Source organism: Halichoerus grypus, chromosome 11, assembly GCF_964656455.1.
Source record: "Halichoerus grypus chromosome 11, mHalGry1.hap1.1, whole genome shotgun sequence".
Taxonomy (NCBI): Eukaryota; Metazoa; Chordata; class Mammalia; order Carnivora; family Phocidae; genus Halichoerus; species Halichoerus grypus.
The window spans coordinates 7,759,496-7,776,331 of NC_135722.1; the positions used below are offsets into that span (position 1 = coordinate 7,759,496).

Sequence of the window (16,836 nt, forward strand, 5' to 3'; positions counted from 1 at the left end):
TCTGATTTCTGTTTATTATTTCCTTTCTTTTACTTACTTTAGTTTAAATGACCTCTTTTTCTAATTTCTAAAGGTGAAAGCTGAGATATTGGATTTGAGACTTTCTTCCTTTCTAATGTAATCACTTAATGATATTAATTTCTCCTTGAACCACTTCTCTAGCTTCATCCCACAAATTTTGATGTGCCATTTTTAAAAATTTTCATTCAATTCAAAATATTTTCTAATTTCCTTGTGATGAATTCTTTGGCCCAGGGTTATTTAGAAGTGTGTTGTTTAGTGTGAAGGAGTTTTCCAAATACCTCTCCACTACTGATTTCTAATTTCTCTCCATGAGGATCCAAGAACATACTTTATATGATTTGAATTTTTAAACATTTATTACATGTGAAGCAAGGCTAGAGAACCATGGAAGCCTATTGGTGGGGGAAGCGTGGTCTTTATCTTGAGCCACCAGAGGGTTTTAAGCAGATAGAGGATTTGATTTGAATTGTGTTTGATTGGCCTGGTGTGCATTGGATTTGACAGAGGGAAATGGGGATGCCTGGGATGGGAAACCTACGGCTTGAGGCTTCCGAGTCATCCAAGGAGAGTGGGCAGTTGTCTAGAGGGTCTGGCTCTCCAGGGAAGGGTGTGGGGGTAACTCTGTGACAGGGCTGCAGATGTCAGGCCTGGAGGTCTGGAGGTGAGGGTGAGGAGTCTGGTGTGCTGGAAAGAGCTCTGGACTGGGAGCCCGGCCTCCTGGCCAGGGCTCAGCCATGGGACTCCAAGCATGTCACTCCACCTCTCTGAGTTTTAATTTTCTTACCTCTAAAGTAGGTGGTCAGCCTCAGTGATCCCACAGTTTTAGCAGCATGGGCTGCTGCCAGCACAGGGAAGGTCTTTGTGTGAATTAGGCAAAGGTAACCCCTTGAGATAGACAACCAAAGGGTGCCCCTGTGATGTAAGGCCTCAAACTAAGGCCCAGTGTGATGTGCTGCCTTGACATGTAGGGAAACCAGGAGGGTCTCAAATGGTCGAACTGCAAGTCCTGCCCCACCTGCTCCTGTGGATAGGGTCCCGTAGCAAACAACACTTATTGTCAAGCAACCAGGGGCCATTCCTGTTATTCCTGAGCAGGGGGCCTCAGTTCCCTGGTAACGGGTGGGATTCCTCAGACTCATCAATCACATCCTCCCTTGGGAACCAGGGATCACTCTGCCCTCTTGGTGCTACAAAGCCTGCCTCCCACAGGCCCTGGTGGTTCCCGCTGTTCCTGCACGTAGCCCAACGTGTCCTGCATCAGCTGCTGCCTCAGGCAGAGCACAACCTGAACACCTGAGGCTGGCAGCTCCGCTAGAAGGTTCTATGTGTTGGACTCTGGTCTGTGCTAAGATCTGTTAACCTGTCACCCCCGGACCCCTTCCCCGGGGAGGTAGATTCCATAATCATTTCCATTTTACAGAGGAGGACTCTGCAAATGGTGGGGGAGGGGTTGGGACTCAGGTCTGTCCAGATCCTTCCCTTTTTGTCCTAGGATCCACTCTGGTAGCTTGGAGGTGAGAAACCTGCAGCTTCCGGTTCAGTGAAGTGAGTCAGGAGTTTTGAGTGAAGGTGTGAAGATGGGAGCCTGGCGGGGAGGGGACAGAACCCATCTAGTCGACGGGGCCAGGCCTCTGCAGGGCTGAGGTGGGGGGAAGAGAGGTGAGCGGGGAAAGCAGCCTTCAGCCTCAATGCCACCCCTCAGCCCAGCTGCCCCAGCATCAGCCATGCTATAGGCCCTCAAGGTTCTCCAGATTGCTTCCTCCCTCCACTGGAGAGGAGGCAAGTCCTTTCATGGGGATCTTCAGCCAAAGGGGCTCCTCGCAGGCAGAATTGCTAGAACCAGGTACTCTCTGTAATGACCACCTCTTGCTGCTTGCCCTTGGCTGCTGCCGATTTCCTAGAGTAATCAAAAGACAGAGCGGTGGTGTGTGGTGAGACAGCTGAAGAGCTCGGAGGGTGGAACTGGGGGTCAAGTCTTATGAGCACGTAAACTCCATGAGATTAGGCTTTGATTTTCCACCATGTCCCCCAAAGCATAAGACAGTGCCCGAAACATAGTAGGTGCTCAAAAAAGTGAAAGAGTAAGTTAAGTCCCACCTTCCCTGCTTCTTAGCTGAGTGTCCTTAGGCAAGTTACATGACCTCTCTGTGTCTTCATTTCTTTGGCAGTGAAATTGAACATAACAGCTCTTTGTGGGGTTGTTTGAATTAAATAAGATGCTCTATTGAAGCAGGAAGGGCCCTCTGAGCACCAGCTGTTAATATTACTCTCTTTTTAAAGATTTTATTTATTTATTTGGGAGAGAGAGAGAGGAGCAGAGGGAGAGGGACAAGCAGACTCCCCTGCTGAGCGTGGAGCCCGATGCAGGGCTCAATCCCAGGACCCTGAGATCATGACTGGAGCCGAAGTCAAGAGTGGGATGCTCAACCAACTGAGCCACCCAGGCACCCCCATCCATTAGCATGGATGGTTCCTGCTCAGCCTGTTGACGCCCCATGACTACCCTTACCCAGGACACAGCAGCCACACTCCTGGGGCCCGTGCTGTGGGCCAGGCACTATCCTCAGTGCTTTAATATAATAACTTCAACTCGAAAACAGCTCTTTGAGCTCGGCTGGGTTTTGTTTTGTTTTGTTTTAACCCCCATTTTATAAATGAGAAAGCAGAAGCATCATGGTGATTCGGGCCATAAAATAAACTTGAGGAATGTTCCCTCATTTCTGTTCTCTCAAAGGATGGCATGAGGGTAGCATGATGTGTTCCAGAAACTGAGCTGTTGATCTGTCTGGGCCTGGGATTCCTGGGGGAAGATTGAACTAGGGCGGTCAGGGCTGGCTCCATCCTCTTGGGCGAGTTTGGGAAGAGAGGTCAGTGCGTGCCCAGGGCGTAGGGATTCAGTCCTAGGCAGTCTGGCTGCAGAGCCGGGCTCAGAGCCTCTACATTTCACTGCCTAAGGGACGATGGCCTTCTACCTGTGAGACCTTGAATCATCCCTTCATCTCTCTGAGCCTCTGGTAAACAGCGATGGAAATAGTCTCTTCCTGGCTGTGTTGTTGCAATGATTACGTGGTCTCAGACGCAAAGCCTTGATGCTCACCGGCTTGCTGCCCCGAGGCACCGGGGATGCGGTCAGCTCTCGGCACACTCAAGCTGCTGGTACCATGTCGATGACAAGCGCAGCCCAGCTCTGGCCTCTTCGTCTAGCATGTCTCCCTGACCCTTGGGCTCTCCCGTCCCGTCCCGGGGCTGAGGGGAGGCCTGCCCCCACATCTGCAGCCCTGCCCAGCTACTCCTGGAAGCCCAGCCCTACTCCCAGGGTGACCAAGGATCACTCACTGGCTCTCCAGGTCCTGGATGGTGTCAGGAAGTGGAAGCCCCTTGGTCTCCGGGAGGAAGAGCAGGAGGATGAGGCTGGAAGCGATGGGGATGACACCGTAGGAGACGGGGGCCAGCAGGGGCACGGCCGGGCGAGTCATCCTGATTAGGGGCCCCGTCACAGCCCCCAGACGACCTGCCGACTGCAGGAAGCCATCTGCTGTCATCCTGGGGGTGGAGGGGAGGGTCCAGACCCTGGTCATCAATGCTACTTTCAAGAAGGGGGCTTTACTGGGGGAGGGGGAGGCATTTGGCTGGGTCAGGATGTGCCAGGGGAGGGAAAGCTGGGTGATGGAGCTGCAATCCTCAAAGTCTTTCCTAACACTACCTCCTCCATGGAGCCCACCTAGATTTTCCCACCCAGAGGGGCCCTCTCCTTCCTGAGAACATCCAATCCAGAGTCCTTCATGGACTCTCTAGGACCCACCCCATTCTCCCTGGTCGGCTGTGTTGTTCCTGCATACCCAGCCCCTCTTTGCCCTCCCCACTGGCCTTCCCAGGGACGTCCCTTTCTCGCGCGCCCTGGGTCTGGCCACCCCTCCTGGGTGCAGCGTGCAGCCCAGCCTACCGCAGCGCAGTTGGGTAGAGTTCGGGCTTGTAGACAGAGATAGAGGTTAAGCTTATGCCAAAGCATCCTTTTCCCAGCACGGCGAAGACCAAGCGCAGGGTCTGCAAATCTGGGCAGAGGAAGAGGGTGACAGTGGGCTCTGCCCGAGGGGTCCCCAGTGAGCCCGGAGCGCAGGGCTTCCTTGACTGCTCCCAGGTGCCCCACAGTGCTGACTCGGTGCCAGGCCGCCCAGGGCTGCAGGGGCAGCCTGACATCACAGTTGGTGGGCTGGGCGGAGGGGTGGGGGGGCAGCGCCAGAACCCAGCCAGGTCCGGGGCGGGTGACCGGGGGCAGCTGAGGATGGCTCTCGGGGCCTGCTCCTTACAGTGTCACCGTGCCAAAGCTCTTTGGGACCTGGGTGTGCTTCTTCCATGAAGGAGAGGGTCATGGCAGGTCCTCGCTGCCTTCCGTCTGCCTGTGGGAACACTGGCTTTTGCGGGGAGCCCTAGCTAGGAAGCCACACTCAGCCTCAGCTTTCCCTCCCACATGTTGTAATGAAGAGTCTCAAAAACTGTCAACACACTTGTCTTTGCAAGTTTTCCCCGAGCACTGCCTCTTGCAGCTTGTTTGGGAGACCACCCCTCTGCCTCCCTCCTGGCTTTGCTATCAGCTCAGAACTCGGGGTCCCCGCCCCTCCACCAGCCCCCCTTGCCTTGAGCCATAAAAGGAGACTTGAGAGGGTTTCCAGGGCATTAAAGTCTCATTCAGAAAGAAAAGAGTAAGATGGGAGCCCTGGCCAGCAATCTGCACACCCCAGTGCCCCAGGCTTGGTGTTCCCGCCTCACTTCAAGCAACTAAAGTGTCTCACAGCTTCCCCAGCCCCTCCTCCCACCTCAGGACCAGCCTCGGGCTTGAAGTCTGGTCCCAGCCCTGGCCCTGTCACTGGCTAGCTGAGTGACCTGCGGCACCCAACTCCACCTCTCTGAACCTCAGTCGCCTCAGGGGGATGGGTGGGGGGGCCGGTGGGGGGATTGGATGCCTGAGCTGATGTGGCAGGTGTAGGCTTGGGCACATCCTGCACACAGGGCCGCAGGGGTGCTGGGGTGGGGGGGCAAGGGAGGGGAAGGACCCCAGGAGCCGAGTGCAGCAGGCGGGGGGGGGGGGCGGGCGGGGGGGCAGGCAGGGAAGCCAGTGCCCCAGACTGTCAGCAGCTCAGCCCACTCAGTCCACCCCGCCTCACCTTGTGGGACCAGTATGTTGGCCAGGATGGAGAGGCCAGCCATGATCTGGAAGCTGGCCAGGGTCGTGCGGTGGCCCAAGAAGCTGAACAAGAAAGTGGTGGTGGCCCGGCCCAGTAAGTCCACAGCTCCGAAGAGGACCTGGAGGAGGAAGATGTCACTCCCCAGGTTTTGCAGGTCGAGGACCAGCCCGTAGTAGGAGATCATTTGGGAGAAGCTGCAGGGCAAAGCCAGAAATCGGATCCCTGCCCCAGAGGAGAGGGCACACACCTGAGCTGTCCCCAGAGGGCCCAGGCCATCCTGAGCGGGTCACTACCGGACCCCGAAAAACCTGTCTGTCGGATGCCTGACACATCTCTCAAGAGTGGGGCTGGCCCAGGAGAGAAAGGCCAAGCTTCATTCATTCCGCCTCAGGCAGTCACCTCCCAGGCTCCCTGGCCACCAGCCAGTGGGGACACTTAAGTCCCTGGGCTGACGGGCTGTGTGGGTCAAGCTGAGCTTCAGGTCTGGCCCAGGCACTCTCTCGCTTTGTTTCCAGTCACTGCTAGAACCATGACTCTACTAGCCCTGAACGTGGGCGAGTCTCTGCCCTTTCCTGGGTGCCAGTTTCTTTATCTTGAAAGATGGGATTCAGAGTAGAAGGAGGTGGGCTGTGTTGTCCTTCTTTCAGGAGGGCAAGTCTTATTTTCCCAGCCTCTGGGAGTGCTGCCTCTCAGTTGGGGAGGACATCCCATGACACAGGCCAGAGGGACGGTTCAGAAGGGCCACCCCAGCTCCTTGGGCCCTCCGTGGGCTTGCAGGGGGCCTTGTTGTGGCAGTACCACCGGGACTGCTCCCCTGCCCCATCTGATTGTTCCCCTCCCCTCCCTTCCCCTCCCCTAGCCTCCCCATCCCCGTCCCCAGGCAGGGATCCCAAGAGCCCTCGCCAATGAACTTCCTGCTTACTGACCTCCACCCCAAGTCTGGAGGGGTAGGGGGTGGACATGGGACAGACCGCCCTGCCACAGACCGCCCAGGCTCCTGAGTAGGCGAAGCTGAACTTAACAGTAGCTGGATTTCCGCAGTTTGGAGATTGAATTTGGATCCAGCAGTGACTGCGGTGTGAAATTACCCCCTACCGCTTTTCAAATCGGTCCCCATCCCTGCTTCACGGACACTCCCCTTGGGCCGCACCTGAGCACTGCGCCCAGCAAGGCAGCTGACACCAGCTGACACCAGCTGCTGACTAAAGCTGCAGGCCCCCGTGGTTCCCGAAGTTTGTGGAAGCCCCGTGGGGGAGGGGCTCAGCTCTGGCTCCAAGTAGCTGACGCTGAGGCTCTAGGGCCGGTACCGAAGGGGTTAACGGCGGAAGCCGAGAAACCCACCAGGTTAGCCGCTTCCCAGCCTGTGATTTGAATAACAAAGGATGCAGAGCGGCCCCTGGGAGCACTGAGGAAGCCTTGAAGGTTTTGAAAGAATGGTCCTGGACAGTCCTGGCACCAGGCGCTACTTCTCATTTGTCAGAAAAAAAACTTAAGCCGGGGGGAAAAAAAAAATAAAAGCATTTGATCCATTCCCTAAGGTGTAGCAAATATTTGCCATTGGAACCCATATGTGGTTAAATATAGCATAAAATAAACGTTTTTCTAATCTTTAGTTTTATTTCAAGATAAGTCTCCATCAAACCTGACCCTCACTTCTCAGTGTGCTCTCTGCAAGTCACTGGAACTGAATTTGTTTTATTAAGGGGCCTTCTCCTGGTCCCAGGTGGCCGTGGGTGCCAAGACGGGGCCTGCTGGGGAGTCCATGCTCACTGCGGGGCCTGCTGGGTGGCAGCGGGCAAGGAGGTAGCTCAGGCACGGTTCAGATGCCTGTTCCGTCGTCTTGGGCAAGTTACCTGCCCCACTGGGCCCTGCTGTCCCCTCTGTAAAGTGGGGGTGTAGATGAACTTGGCCTAAGTGGGCCAGTGGCCCTCTCCAGCCACTTCCGGTCCCCCATCTCTAGGGACATAGGCTCCGTGTCCAGCCTGGGCTTCAGCGTGCCCCTGTCCCTGCCCTCCAGCTGGCTTCCCGCATGAACCTCCCAGCCCCTCCCCAGTGCCGGCCGGGACTCCTGCCTCCTGGGGGAACTGCCTGTCCGGCCAGAAACGTGCTTCCTGAGGCCGTGCAGGAGCCACTCCTCACTCCCACCCCGGACACAGTAGAGGCCGCTTTTAGGCAACAGGCTTGGGCATTGGAAGCCCCAGTAAGGCAGAAGGGCCCACAGCGACCATCCTGCAAACAGGCCCACCAGGGACCCACCTCAAAACAGCCGTAAGCCCTCACTGACCAATCAGACCAAAAAAGGAACATTCCACATGTTCCCCTACCTCCTCCCCCTCCCCTATAACTACAGCCCCCTCCCACTGTCTCCTGGCAGACAGTCTCTCTGCTCTCTTACAGTGAATTCGATAAACTTCTATGTCTTTTGTTCGGCCTTGGGTGAATTCTCCCATTGCCCTGGGCCCTGGGCACTGGCCGCCGGCCTCCACTGATCCCATCCCGTCGGGCTGGGCCGCTTCCCTCCTCAGGCCTGGCTCTGGGAGGGATGAGCTGGGTGGCATACCTCACCAGGAACATGCTGCAGCTTCTCCAGCGGAGCACGGGCATGAGAAACAGGTCCAGCACCGACCTGCAGGCCTTCATAGAGGCCCCCTCCTCCTCCTCCTGCATGCTGGTCATGAGCACCTGCGGGGAGAGGCGGACACAGTGAGTGCGGGGCGGGGGGGGGAGGGGAGGGTGGCATGGGCCCCGCTCCGCCCCCGTGCCAGGGAATGGTGTCCAGGTGGGCAGAGTGATGCGAGGAGCCTGGCCTTGGCTTCTGGAAACTGGAGAGCCTTGGGGTGGGGGCGGGGATGGAGACAGAAAGAAAGATCTCTCTCTGGCCCCCTGACAGAGCTCTCTTCTGCCGACCTGGCCCCCCTACTCTGAGCCAGGGAGCCAGGCTTGTGTCCCAGCTCTCGGCAGTTCCTACACAAACCCGACCACCCCTCCTTGCCCCTCATGGCTGGCCTCAGGGTACGCCTCCTACCCCAGCCACACGGGCTCCCCACTGCACCCAAGTGCCATCCAGACTCTTCCTGCCCCTCTGGGCCCCGCCTGCCCCGTGCTCAGCTCAGTCTTGGTCGGCTCACCTCCTCCTGGAAGCCTTCCCTGATCCTCCCACCCCCAGGCTGTGTTTTGTTTCTTGCTGCACATCCTCCCACACCTACTTCCTTGAAATAATCACCTTCAGAGAAGCACATGCAGTTTCCCCCAAACACACCGAGAAGTCCTACGAGGTGAGCTTGCAATGCACGTGGGTGGAAGCCGCCCACAAGCAAGCTGGGGGTTGTCACAGCTGTTATCGGGTGGGTAGCGGTGAAGCTGGTGACAAGACATCAGTGGCTGTCCTCTCCCTGCCACGTCCCACACTCTGGGTCACAAACAGGGGCATCTCACCTCGACGGTCAGTGACTTTGTGGCTTCCTTGTGGCCATTGATCCTGGCCACCTTTTTGAGCTCCTGGAGCGCTTGTTCCGGTTTGCCCACAATAATCAGCCATCGGGCAGACTCCGGCAGCCACCTGTTAAAGACGCAGGCGCTTGCCCGGGCCCCTGCGCTCTTCTCGTGTCCAGGGCCCTCCTCGTCAGGTCAGGAGGGGGACGTGGGCAGCTGCTCCCCCAGCAGCAGGGGGAGAGAGACGGCAACTGCTCTCCCCTCCGCACGGCTGGGGCCGGGATGCGAGACTGGCAGCCTCCCTCGGTACCGAGTAAAGCTGAGTCCCAACGCCTGGCCGCCCTCTTTCCCCCGCACCACCCCATCTGGCTTCCCGGCTGCGGGGGGCTCGCGCATGGCCCGTGCACAGCTGCCTGAGCCTATGGTGATGCTGAGCCCATTTCTGTGACAGCTCACATCATGCTGAATTTCACACACACACTCACGCACGCACACATGCACGCACGCACACGCTAAACACATCCCCAGCCAGAACTGAGTGGTTTTATAAAAGTAGCCTGCTTCTTCCCAGCCTCGGGGCAGATAGCAGGGAGAGGCATCTCCTCGGTGAGAGGACTGGCATTTTCCCAGCCCGGAGGGGCTCAGCTCTGTTTGCGTCCTTCCGGAGGCCACCTGCCCTAGTGGTTCAAAGACCCAGCCTGCCTGGGTTCAAATCCTGCCTCTGGCACTTACCGGCTGTGTGGCCTGCACGAGTCACTGAACCTCTCTGGGCCTCAGTCCCTCCTCTGAAAATGGTGGTCATCCTATCATCTTCCTCGTTAGAAGAAGTGAATACACATCTGGGATGACCAACAGCACCTGGGACGCACCCAACCAGGGTGACTAGAGCAGCCTAATAAGTGTGATTATGGGATGTCTTCCTCCTCGCTTACTGATCCTGTTGTTATCGATAAAACTCCACGTGGTCAGTGGCTTTTGATCTGTTTTCTTTGCTGATGTGCCCCCGGGACCTGAAACCGCGTCTGGCATGGGGCAGTAAATACTTGAGAAGGAATGAATGAGTCCTTGCTACTCTCTATACCCCACAGTAGACTTAACGGGGCGCAGGTCCTCCCAACCCTGGTTCATGGACATGAAAGAACTTACAGGGTCATGAATTTGGGTCTGGTCCCCTGTCCCTCACCCAACCACGTGTTTCCAGACCTCAGGGAGTGTTGCAGCACCCCAAATAATCGTGATGATGGTATCTTTTCATATCCAACGCCAGTCCTCACTGACTCAGGAGCCCATGGGTGGGGGGTGGGCAAGTGATGTGAAGGAAGGGGCTAGCAGGTGGGGGGCAGCTAGTGCCGAGGAGGGGAAGGCCCGAGAGCCAGCGGGACGGGTGGGAGCCTCAGACGTCTGGCTAAAACGCCCACCCCGGAACTCTGAACCCCCAAGATGTCTCTCCTGAGCAGGGGCCCCACACACATCATTGCCCTACGTGGCTCTCAGCGTCTCGGGATCCACGGCCGGCCAGGGTGGTGAGGGTGAGGGGCACCCTGGCCCCCAAAATCTCCCTCCTAGCAAGTGACGTCCTCCCCAAGAGCAAAGGCCCCACACTGTACCCACCAGGAGATCAGGAAGATGGCAAAGAAGGGCATCGACACGGCCACCTGGAGAGCCCGCCAGTCCCGCAGGGTGAAGGCCAAGGCCCCCAGGGTCATCTGGCCCAGGCTATAGGAGCATCCCAGCATTGTTATGGTGACGGCCCTCCTGCGGGTTGTGGTCCACTCCACCACTGAAAGGTGATGCATGCAGACAGGCAGGTAAGGGCTGAGCGGTGGCCTCGGGCCCCATCCCCCCCCCAACCGCCACCATGGCAGGCGCAGCCGAGGGAGGGACTCACTGAGCGTCACCGGGGTCATGATGATGCCGGCCACTCCAAAAGCGCTCAGGAACCGGAGGCCACAGTAGATGAGGAAATTGGAAGCAAAGACGGTGCTGGTGTTGGCTAAAGCCACCTGCAGGGAGCACCAGCTCAGCGCCGGCTTCCGCCCGAACCTGTGGGGGACGAGCACTGTGGGGCCTGGAGAGGGGCCCTGGGGACTTGGGCCTGGAGGCAGGGGCTCCAGGGGAAAGGAGGGCTCGAGGGGGTGCGGCACCTGCTGGGGCACCTGAGGGCAGGCAGCACCATACGCCACCCCCCGGATCTCCCAGGAGCACGCTCCAAGTGTGCTTCTTATAAAAAGGGCAGACGCCTCGATCTCAGGGCCAGCGGCACCGCAGGGTCAAGAAGGGGCTTTGGTTGGGGCGCCTGGGTGGCTCAGTCGGTTAAGCGTCTGCCTTCAGCTCAGGTCATGATCCCGGGGTCCTGGGACTGAGCCCCGCATCGGGCTCCCTGCTCAGCGGGGAGCTTGCTTCTCCCTCTCCCTCTGCCTCTCTCCCCGGCTTGTGCTCTCTCTCTCACTCGCTCTCTCTCAAATAAATAAAATCTTAAAAGAAAAAGAATGGGCTATGGTTGAATCACTGTATTGTACACCTGAAATTCATATTACAATGCATGTTAACTAACTGGAATTTAAATAAAAACTGAACAAAGATGGGCTTTGGCATCAGAAGCCTGGGTTTGAGCCCAGCTCTGTCCTGCCTGGGTGACCCTGGGCACAGGACTCAAAGTCTCTGAGCCACCGTTCCCCGTCTGTGCAATGGGGGTGTGCATGATGACAGCCTCAGAGTTGTGAAAACCATGATGCAGAGCAAGGGGGCGGTGCGGCCGGGAGGCTGAGCGCACGTGGCCTTGGGCAAACCGGCCAGCTCCCTGCCGGTCTGCGCACTGGGACTGGAGCTCCCGGGAGACAACCGGTGTCGGGCCCTCAGCGGTCCACCTGCACACCCACCGTGCCGCCACGGCCCCGAGGCTAGCTTAGCCCAAACCATGGCCCGCATTTAGCTAAAGCATGCATTGGTCCAATGGGAGAGATGTGGGCGACGCTTGGCCCGCCTGTCTGAGCAGTGCCCAGGAACAAGGACATTTGGCCCAGACCCAGGGCGAGGTCTGGACGCTGACACCAGACCCTGATGCCAGGCTCCCCGGGTAAGCTGCGGACCCACGGCGATTTGGCTCCCGGTGTGGACGGCCCCTGGGGAGTGAGCCAGAGCCGCACGGCAGCTGTCTTTGGAAAGTGCCACCTGGACCACGTCCTTCCCCGCTGCTCAGGGCCCCCCACCACGCTCAGGATTAAATAAGGCCCACAGATGACGAAGGTAGCAGAACCACAGCACGAGGAGCCCGCCCCGTGTCAGGCCCTGGCCCGAGCTCTGTCTGTGGTTAACCCACAACAACCCCATGGATAGAGCCAGGTCCCCACGTACAGGAAGAAATGGAGGCACAGAGAAACAACATACCCGCCTTCTGGGGACGAGGGAAAGGGAGGTGGGGATGGGAACCCAGGGTCAGACCCCTGAGCCCTCACGGTCAGGAGAAAGTCGGGAAGCCGTTCGCGCATTCACTAAATAATGACTGAGTGCGTGCTGCGTGCTGGAGGCTGGGGACGCCACGCCCCTGCCTTCTTGGAGCTACGTCTCGTGGGGACGCACGCAGCAGGTGAGCAAGGAGTGAGCGACCGAGTACTGTCAGAGTAGGTGCAGTGAGGAAGGAAAGAAGGCGTGGCCAGGACGAGGCCGCCTGGGGTTGAGGCCTGCGTGCTGGGCACAAAGAGGCCACAGGGAGAACCTTCGGAGCGAGGCTCGGCCACCGGCCACCTCGGAGCTCTGCAGCCGGGATGCGGGTGCCCCAGGAGGGGCCGGCATGGCTGTGGGAGAGAAGCCAAGTGCCAAGCAGAGGTGGAGGGGGACGGGGTGGGGGGCAGGAACTGTCCTCAGTGTGGTGGGCCTGGAGGACTTCAGGCTGGCATCAACCAGATCCACCTATAGGTTTTTGAAGTCACGCGGAATGGGGGCAAGAGACCCTCGAGGGGGCCAGGGCCTGCCCGGGCAAGAGAGGCAGGTGGCTTGGGCAAGGGGACGGAATGGAGGAGAGGGGCGTGGGGCCGGATCTAGGGGTGAGGGTGGGAGAACAGGGCTGGCTCCAGGGTTGGGTGTGTGCCATGGGCCGGGGGGGCCGTTTTCCCGGATGGAGTCTGGTGCGGAGGGGCTGGGCTGGCGCTGGAGGGTCAGGAGTCCAGCGTTGGCCGCGGCAAATGAGAGGCAAATGCTCCTCCACGTGCGAGCTCCAAGCAGGCAGCTGGCTCTACCAGCCGAGTGGGCGTAACGCAGGCGTCACTGGCGCCCGGTGGTAGGGCCTCGAGCAGCGGGGGTGGGCAGCCGGCCCAGAGAAGGGACAGGGCTGGGGGCGGGGCACCGCCTCACAAGGCGGAGCAGGAGACGGAAGGGGAGGGGCCAGAGGAGGGGGAGGAGGATTTCGACTTCACAGTGTGCCGTGTACTTGGAGTTAGAAGAAAGAGGGGTGGGGGGCGCCTGGGAGGATCTGTCGGTTAAGCGGTTAAAGCAGTTAAGCGTCTGCCTTCGGCTCAGGTCAGGATCCCGGGGTCTTGGGATCGAGCCCCACATCGGGCTCCCTGCTCGGTGGGGAGCCTGCTTCTCCCTCTGCCTCTGCCCCACCCCCCCATGCTCATTCGCATGCTCTCTCTCTCTCTGAAATAAATAAATAAATAAATAAACAAACAAATAAATAAAGTCTTTTTTAAAAAATGAAGAAGAGACGATGACGACGAAGAAGAAAGAGGGGTCTATTTCTCCGCAGAAGACTATGGGCTCCCTGAGGGCAGGGGCTGGACAGCGCCCCGCATACAGGTGCTCTGGACGGTTGGTGTCACCAAAGGAGAGAGCGCGGTGTTTGAGGGGATCTCGCACAGAGTGGCCTAAGCTGGTGTGGGCTTCTAGGCCGTTACTGCTCCCTGGGGACATTCATGGGCCATTTCTGTACTTCTGTCCCCATGGCGCTCGTTCTGTCGAGGAGGAGTCGAGGGGGAGAGGAGATACTCACCGGTCAGAGAGGAGGCCCCAGGAGATGGACCCCAGCAGGACGCCGGCCATGTAGATGGACTGGCCCAGGGGCTTCAGGCCCTGGTAGTCACACACTAGGTCCCACTGGAAGAGAGGGCGGGCACGGTGGCTGGGCTCAGGGGATGCGGACCCTGGTCAGCCTGAGTCCTGGGGGGTCCCTCAGGCCAGGCGACAGAGGTGGAAGGGGTGTGCTGGGCTGGGGCGGGGGGGGGGTTCAGCTCTGTCCTCCCAGCTAGCTGCGTGGCACACATGGGACTCGGCCACTCCGAGTGGACGGAGGTGGGCAGCGGAGCGCGGGGACTGAACCACAGGCTGGCATTCTAACTCTGTGGATCGCTCGCTGTGGGTGAGCCCAGGGGTGGTTCCTGTACCTGCTGAGCCCGGTTTCTCACCCAGGAGGGGGGCCCTGCAGCTGCTTCCCTCACAGGGCTGCCGGGATGAGCAGAGAGTGCTGAGCACGTGCCACCATAATTTTTGAGTGCCTCCTGCCCGGGTCTGGGCATCCATGACCTGAACACCCCCCACCAGGCAGCCCTCCACCAAGACCTGACAGCTTCGTTCCATTTCTGCCTCTCTCGCCAGGCCCGCGGAAGCAGGAGCCCCCTGTCCCCACAAGGCAAAATGATAACTGGAAATTGCAAAGCAGATCACCTCACTTCCTTGCCCCAAAGCCTCCAGTGACTTTTGCACTTGAAGAAAGTGCACCTCACCCACCTTCTTTGCATTGTGCCGGCCCCCGACCCCTTGTGCCCAGACACACTAGGCCTCCTTCTGCTCCTTCAACACCCCAGACCTGGACTTCTGTTCCCACTGGGCTCTCTCCGCACCTTCACGTGACCTTGTCTCCTAATCCAGGTCTCACCTCCAGAGAGGCCTTCCCCACCTGCCTCTCCTCCTTGCTCACAGGACCTGCTTTTCTCCTTCGTAGCAGCAGGACAGGATGTGATGGAGACCCATCTTCCGGCTCCTGGCGGTCTGGGCTGAGCCGGGCGCTGGAGTGTTGGAGCCGTGGGTCCTGGGCAACTTATTTCCCTCACTGTGCTTCTGTTTTGTTCCTTACCAGATGCAGACAACAACAAGACCCCCCCTCGTGAGATCGGAGTGAGATTATGGGGAAAGCCTCTGGAACGTGGTGCCTGCCACTCTCCTGTTGGGGCGGGGTTAAATGTTGACCCATTCTGGAGCTGCCAGCGGAACAGGAGCTCCTCAAAGGCTCCCTTGCTTATCCTGGGACCCCGGCCTCAGATCAGGGTCTGGGCCTTCATAAGCAGTGAGTAAATATGTGTTGAGGGAGTAGCATCTCATTCAGTAGCGCCGGCGGAAACGGTGCGATCCTTCCAGGCATGGGCGGGTGGCCATCACTGGGAGGCCAGGTAAGAGAGCCGGGGGTTGGCGGGGGGAGGCCCTTACCTTGGCCACGATGGTGGAGGTGAAGGTGCTGCGGTCGTAGACCCAGCCGTCCATGCACGGCTCTGTGGCAGCCTCGCTCCAGTTGGTGGCCGTGGCGTTGGGGTCCAGGAGCTGCCACTGTGGTTGGCGGAAGCGGCGACACTGGTGGGGCTCATGGTTGGGGCCCGGGGGGATGGAGACGGTCAGGAGGTCCTTGGGGCCCAGGGCCCCGGGGACACTGGCCTGGGCAGTGCTGTTGTCCAGGAGGGGTACCCAGCATCGGTGGCTGGGCACGGCGGCCGAGAAGTTCTCCATCAGCAGTTGGGAGGGCACCAACATGGAGGGAAGGAGGAGAGTGAAGACCTGCAGGGCCTGGAAGAGGCCCACTCCCCCTGCTCGTTCCAGGAGCTCGGCGAATGCCATGGACAGAGCCGTGGGCGGCCAGGGCGGCCTTCCCAAAGGTCAGGGAGCCCGTGAGTGTCCGGCTGCTGAACCACTAGCAAGTGCCGGAACCCTGGGCCATCGGACCTTCTGCCCTCGCTAGCCTGCAGCTGGGTTGGGAGTGCGGGCGCGGGCTAGCAACTGGTCGAGTCAGTCCTGAGATGCCCCAGGTGCTTTGAAGAAACTCCTCCTTACCCTGTTTCTGGGAATGACGCTTGGGTGCCCCACCCCTCTGGAGAGGGGATATCAGGGACAAAGCTCACTGTGCCCAGGCTGCCTGGGGCTTCCGAGGCGCCCTGGTTCTCCACCACCAAGAGTAAAAATCAAGCAGGTGTGAAAAACAAATAAGATGCACTAAGCTGTGATGTTACTGAGCTCCAGTTGTGGGGGGAAGTGGCACCCGGCCGTGGCCTTGGTTAAAGTTCAATCTCAGCGTGGGCTCCTGGGCAGGAAAGTCAGGTCTAGCTACTGAGGGAGGCTTGGGCAGCTCTCTGCAGGGGGCCTGCTCACATTCCTAAACCGAACTTTCAGATCCCTCTACTCGTGGCCCTTTAAATCAGGAAACTGTTGGCCTGAGCTTCAGCCGTACTGGGCAGAGATTCAGGCCATTTTGCTACAGCACAGTGGTGGGGACTGGGTGGGGGACTGGGCAGGACCCTCCCTAGCTGGCCCCGAGGCTGCAGGGAAGCGGGTGGGCTCCCAGCGTGGAGGGAGCTGGCCGGAGGGCCCAGGGCTGTGCTCACTCCCTCCTTACTGCGCGCCTCCCGCCAGGCGGCACGGGAGACCAGCTTGCAGACTCGCTATTTTGGGAAGCTTCTATTTCCAGGTTCCAGGTTGCCTTTATTGGACTGGAAGCTCCCCCAGGGTGGAAAGCATGGCTGTGATGCCCTCACATCCATTCGATGCCCCTCGTGGGCCTGGAGCCGAGCAGGCGTGCAGACTGGGAAAGTGAGTGAAGTCATAGCTCCCTGACCCAGGGTCTAACTCCAGCCCAGCTTGGCGTGAGGAGGTGCGAAGGTGGCCCCCTCCCCAGCACTCCGCCTCGGCTGAACCTCTTAGGAGCAGCTGCTTGCTGACACTGCGGGCTTGCGGTGTGTTGGGCTCTGTGCTGACCATGCGGTCCGTACCCTCTCCTTTGCTCCTCATAGCAGCCCTTGTGCAAGAGAGTTGGTGCTAATTCCTCCAGACAAGGAAACCGAGGCTCAGAGAGGGCAGGCAGCTTGCCCCAGGTCACACAGCAGAGTGTGGATTAGAACCAGACACGGAAGCCCGAGCTCTCTCCAGGGCCTCTGGCCAGCTGCCATGTGGCCTCTGGCCTGTCAGGTGCCAAATCCCAGCGAAAGGCTAGATTTCGGGCTTG

General features: G+C 59.0%; 1 protein-coding gene across 2 annotated transcripts; it reads right to left on the minus strand.

The window, feature by feature from the left end:
* Positions 1–310: 310 nt before the first annotated feature.
* SLC22A11 (solute carrier family 22 member 11) lies at positions 311–15,458 on the minus strand. Of its 2 annotated transcripts, XM_036101112.2 has the most exons (10): positions 15,057–15,458; positions 13,627–13,730; positions 10,528–10,682; positions 10,251–10,419; positions 8,643–8,766; positions 7,768–7,889; positions 5,187–5,401; positions 3,968–4,076; positions 3,361–3,567; positions 311–1,921 (listed from the first exon to the last, which is right to left on the minus strand). In XM_036101112.2, exons 1-10 carry the CDS (start codon positions 15,456–15,458, stop codon positions 1,858–1,860), a joined length of 1,671 nt encoding a protein of 556 aa, XP_035957005.2. In that variant the 3' UTR covers positions 311–1,857. The 2 variants fall into 2 exon arrangements, with proteins under 2 accessions (XP_035957005.2, XP_077915264.1); XM_078059138.1 differs by lacking the exons at positions 3,968–4,076; positions 5,187–5,401.
* Positions 15,459–16,836: the final 1,378 nt, after the last annotated feature.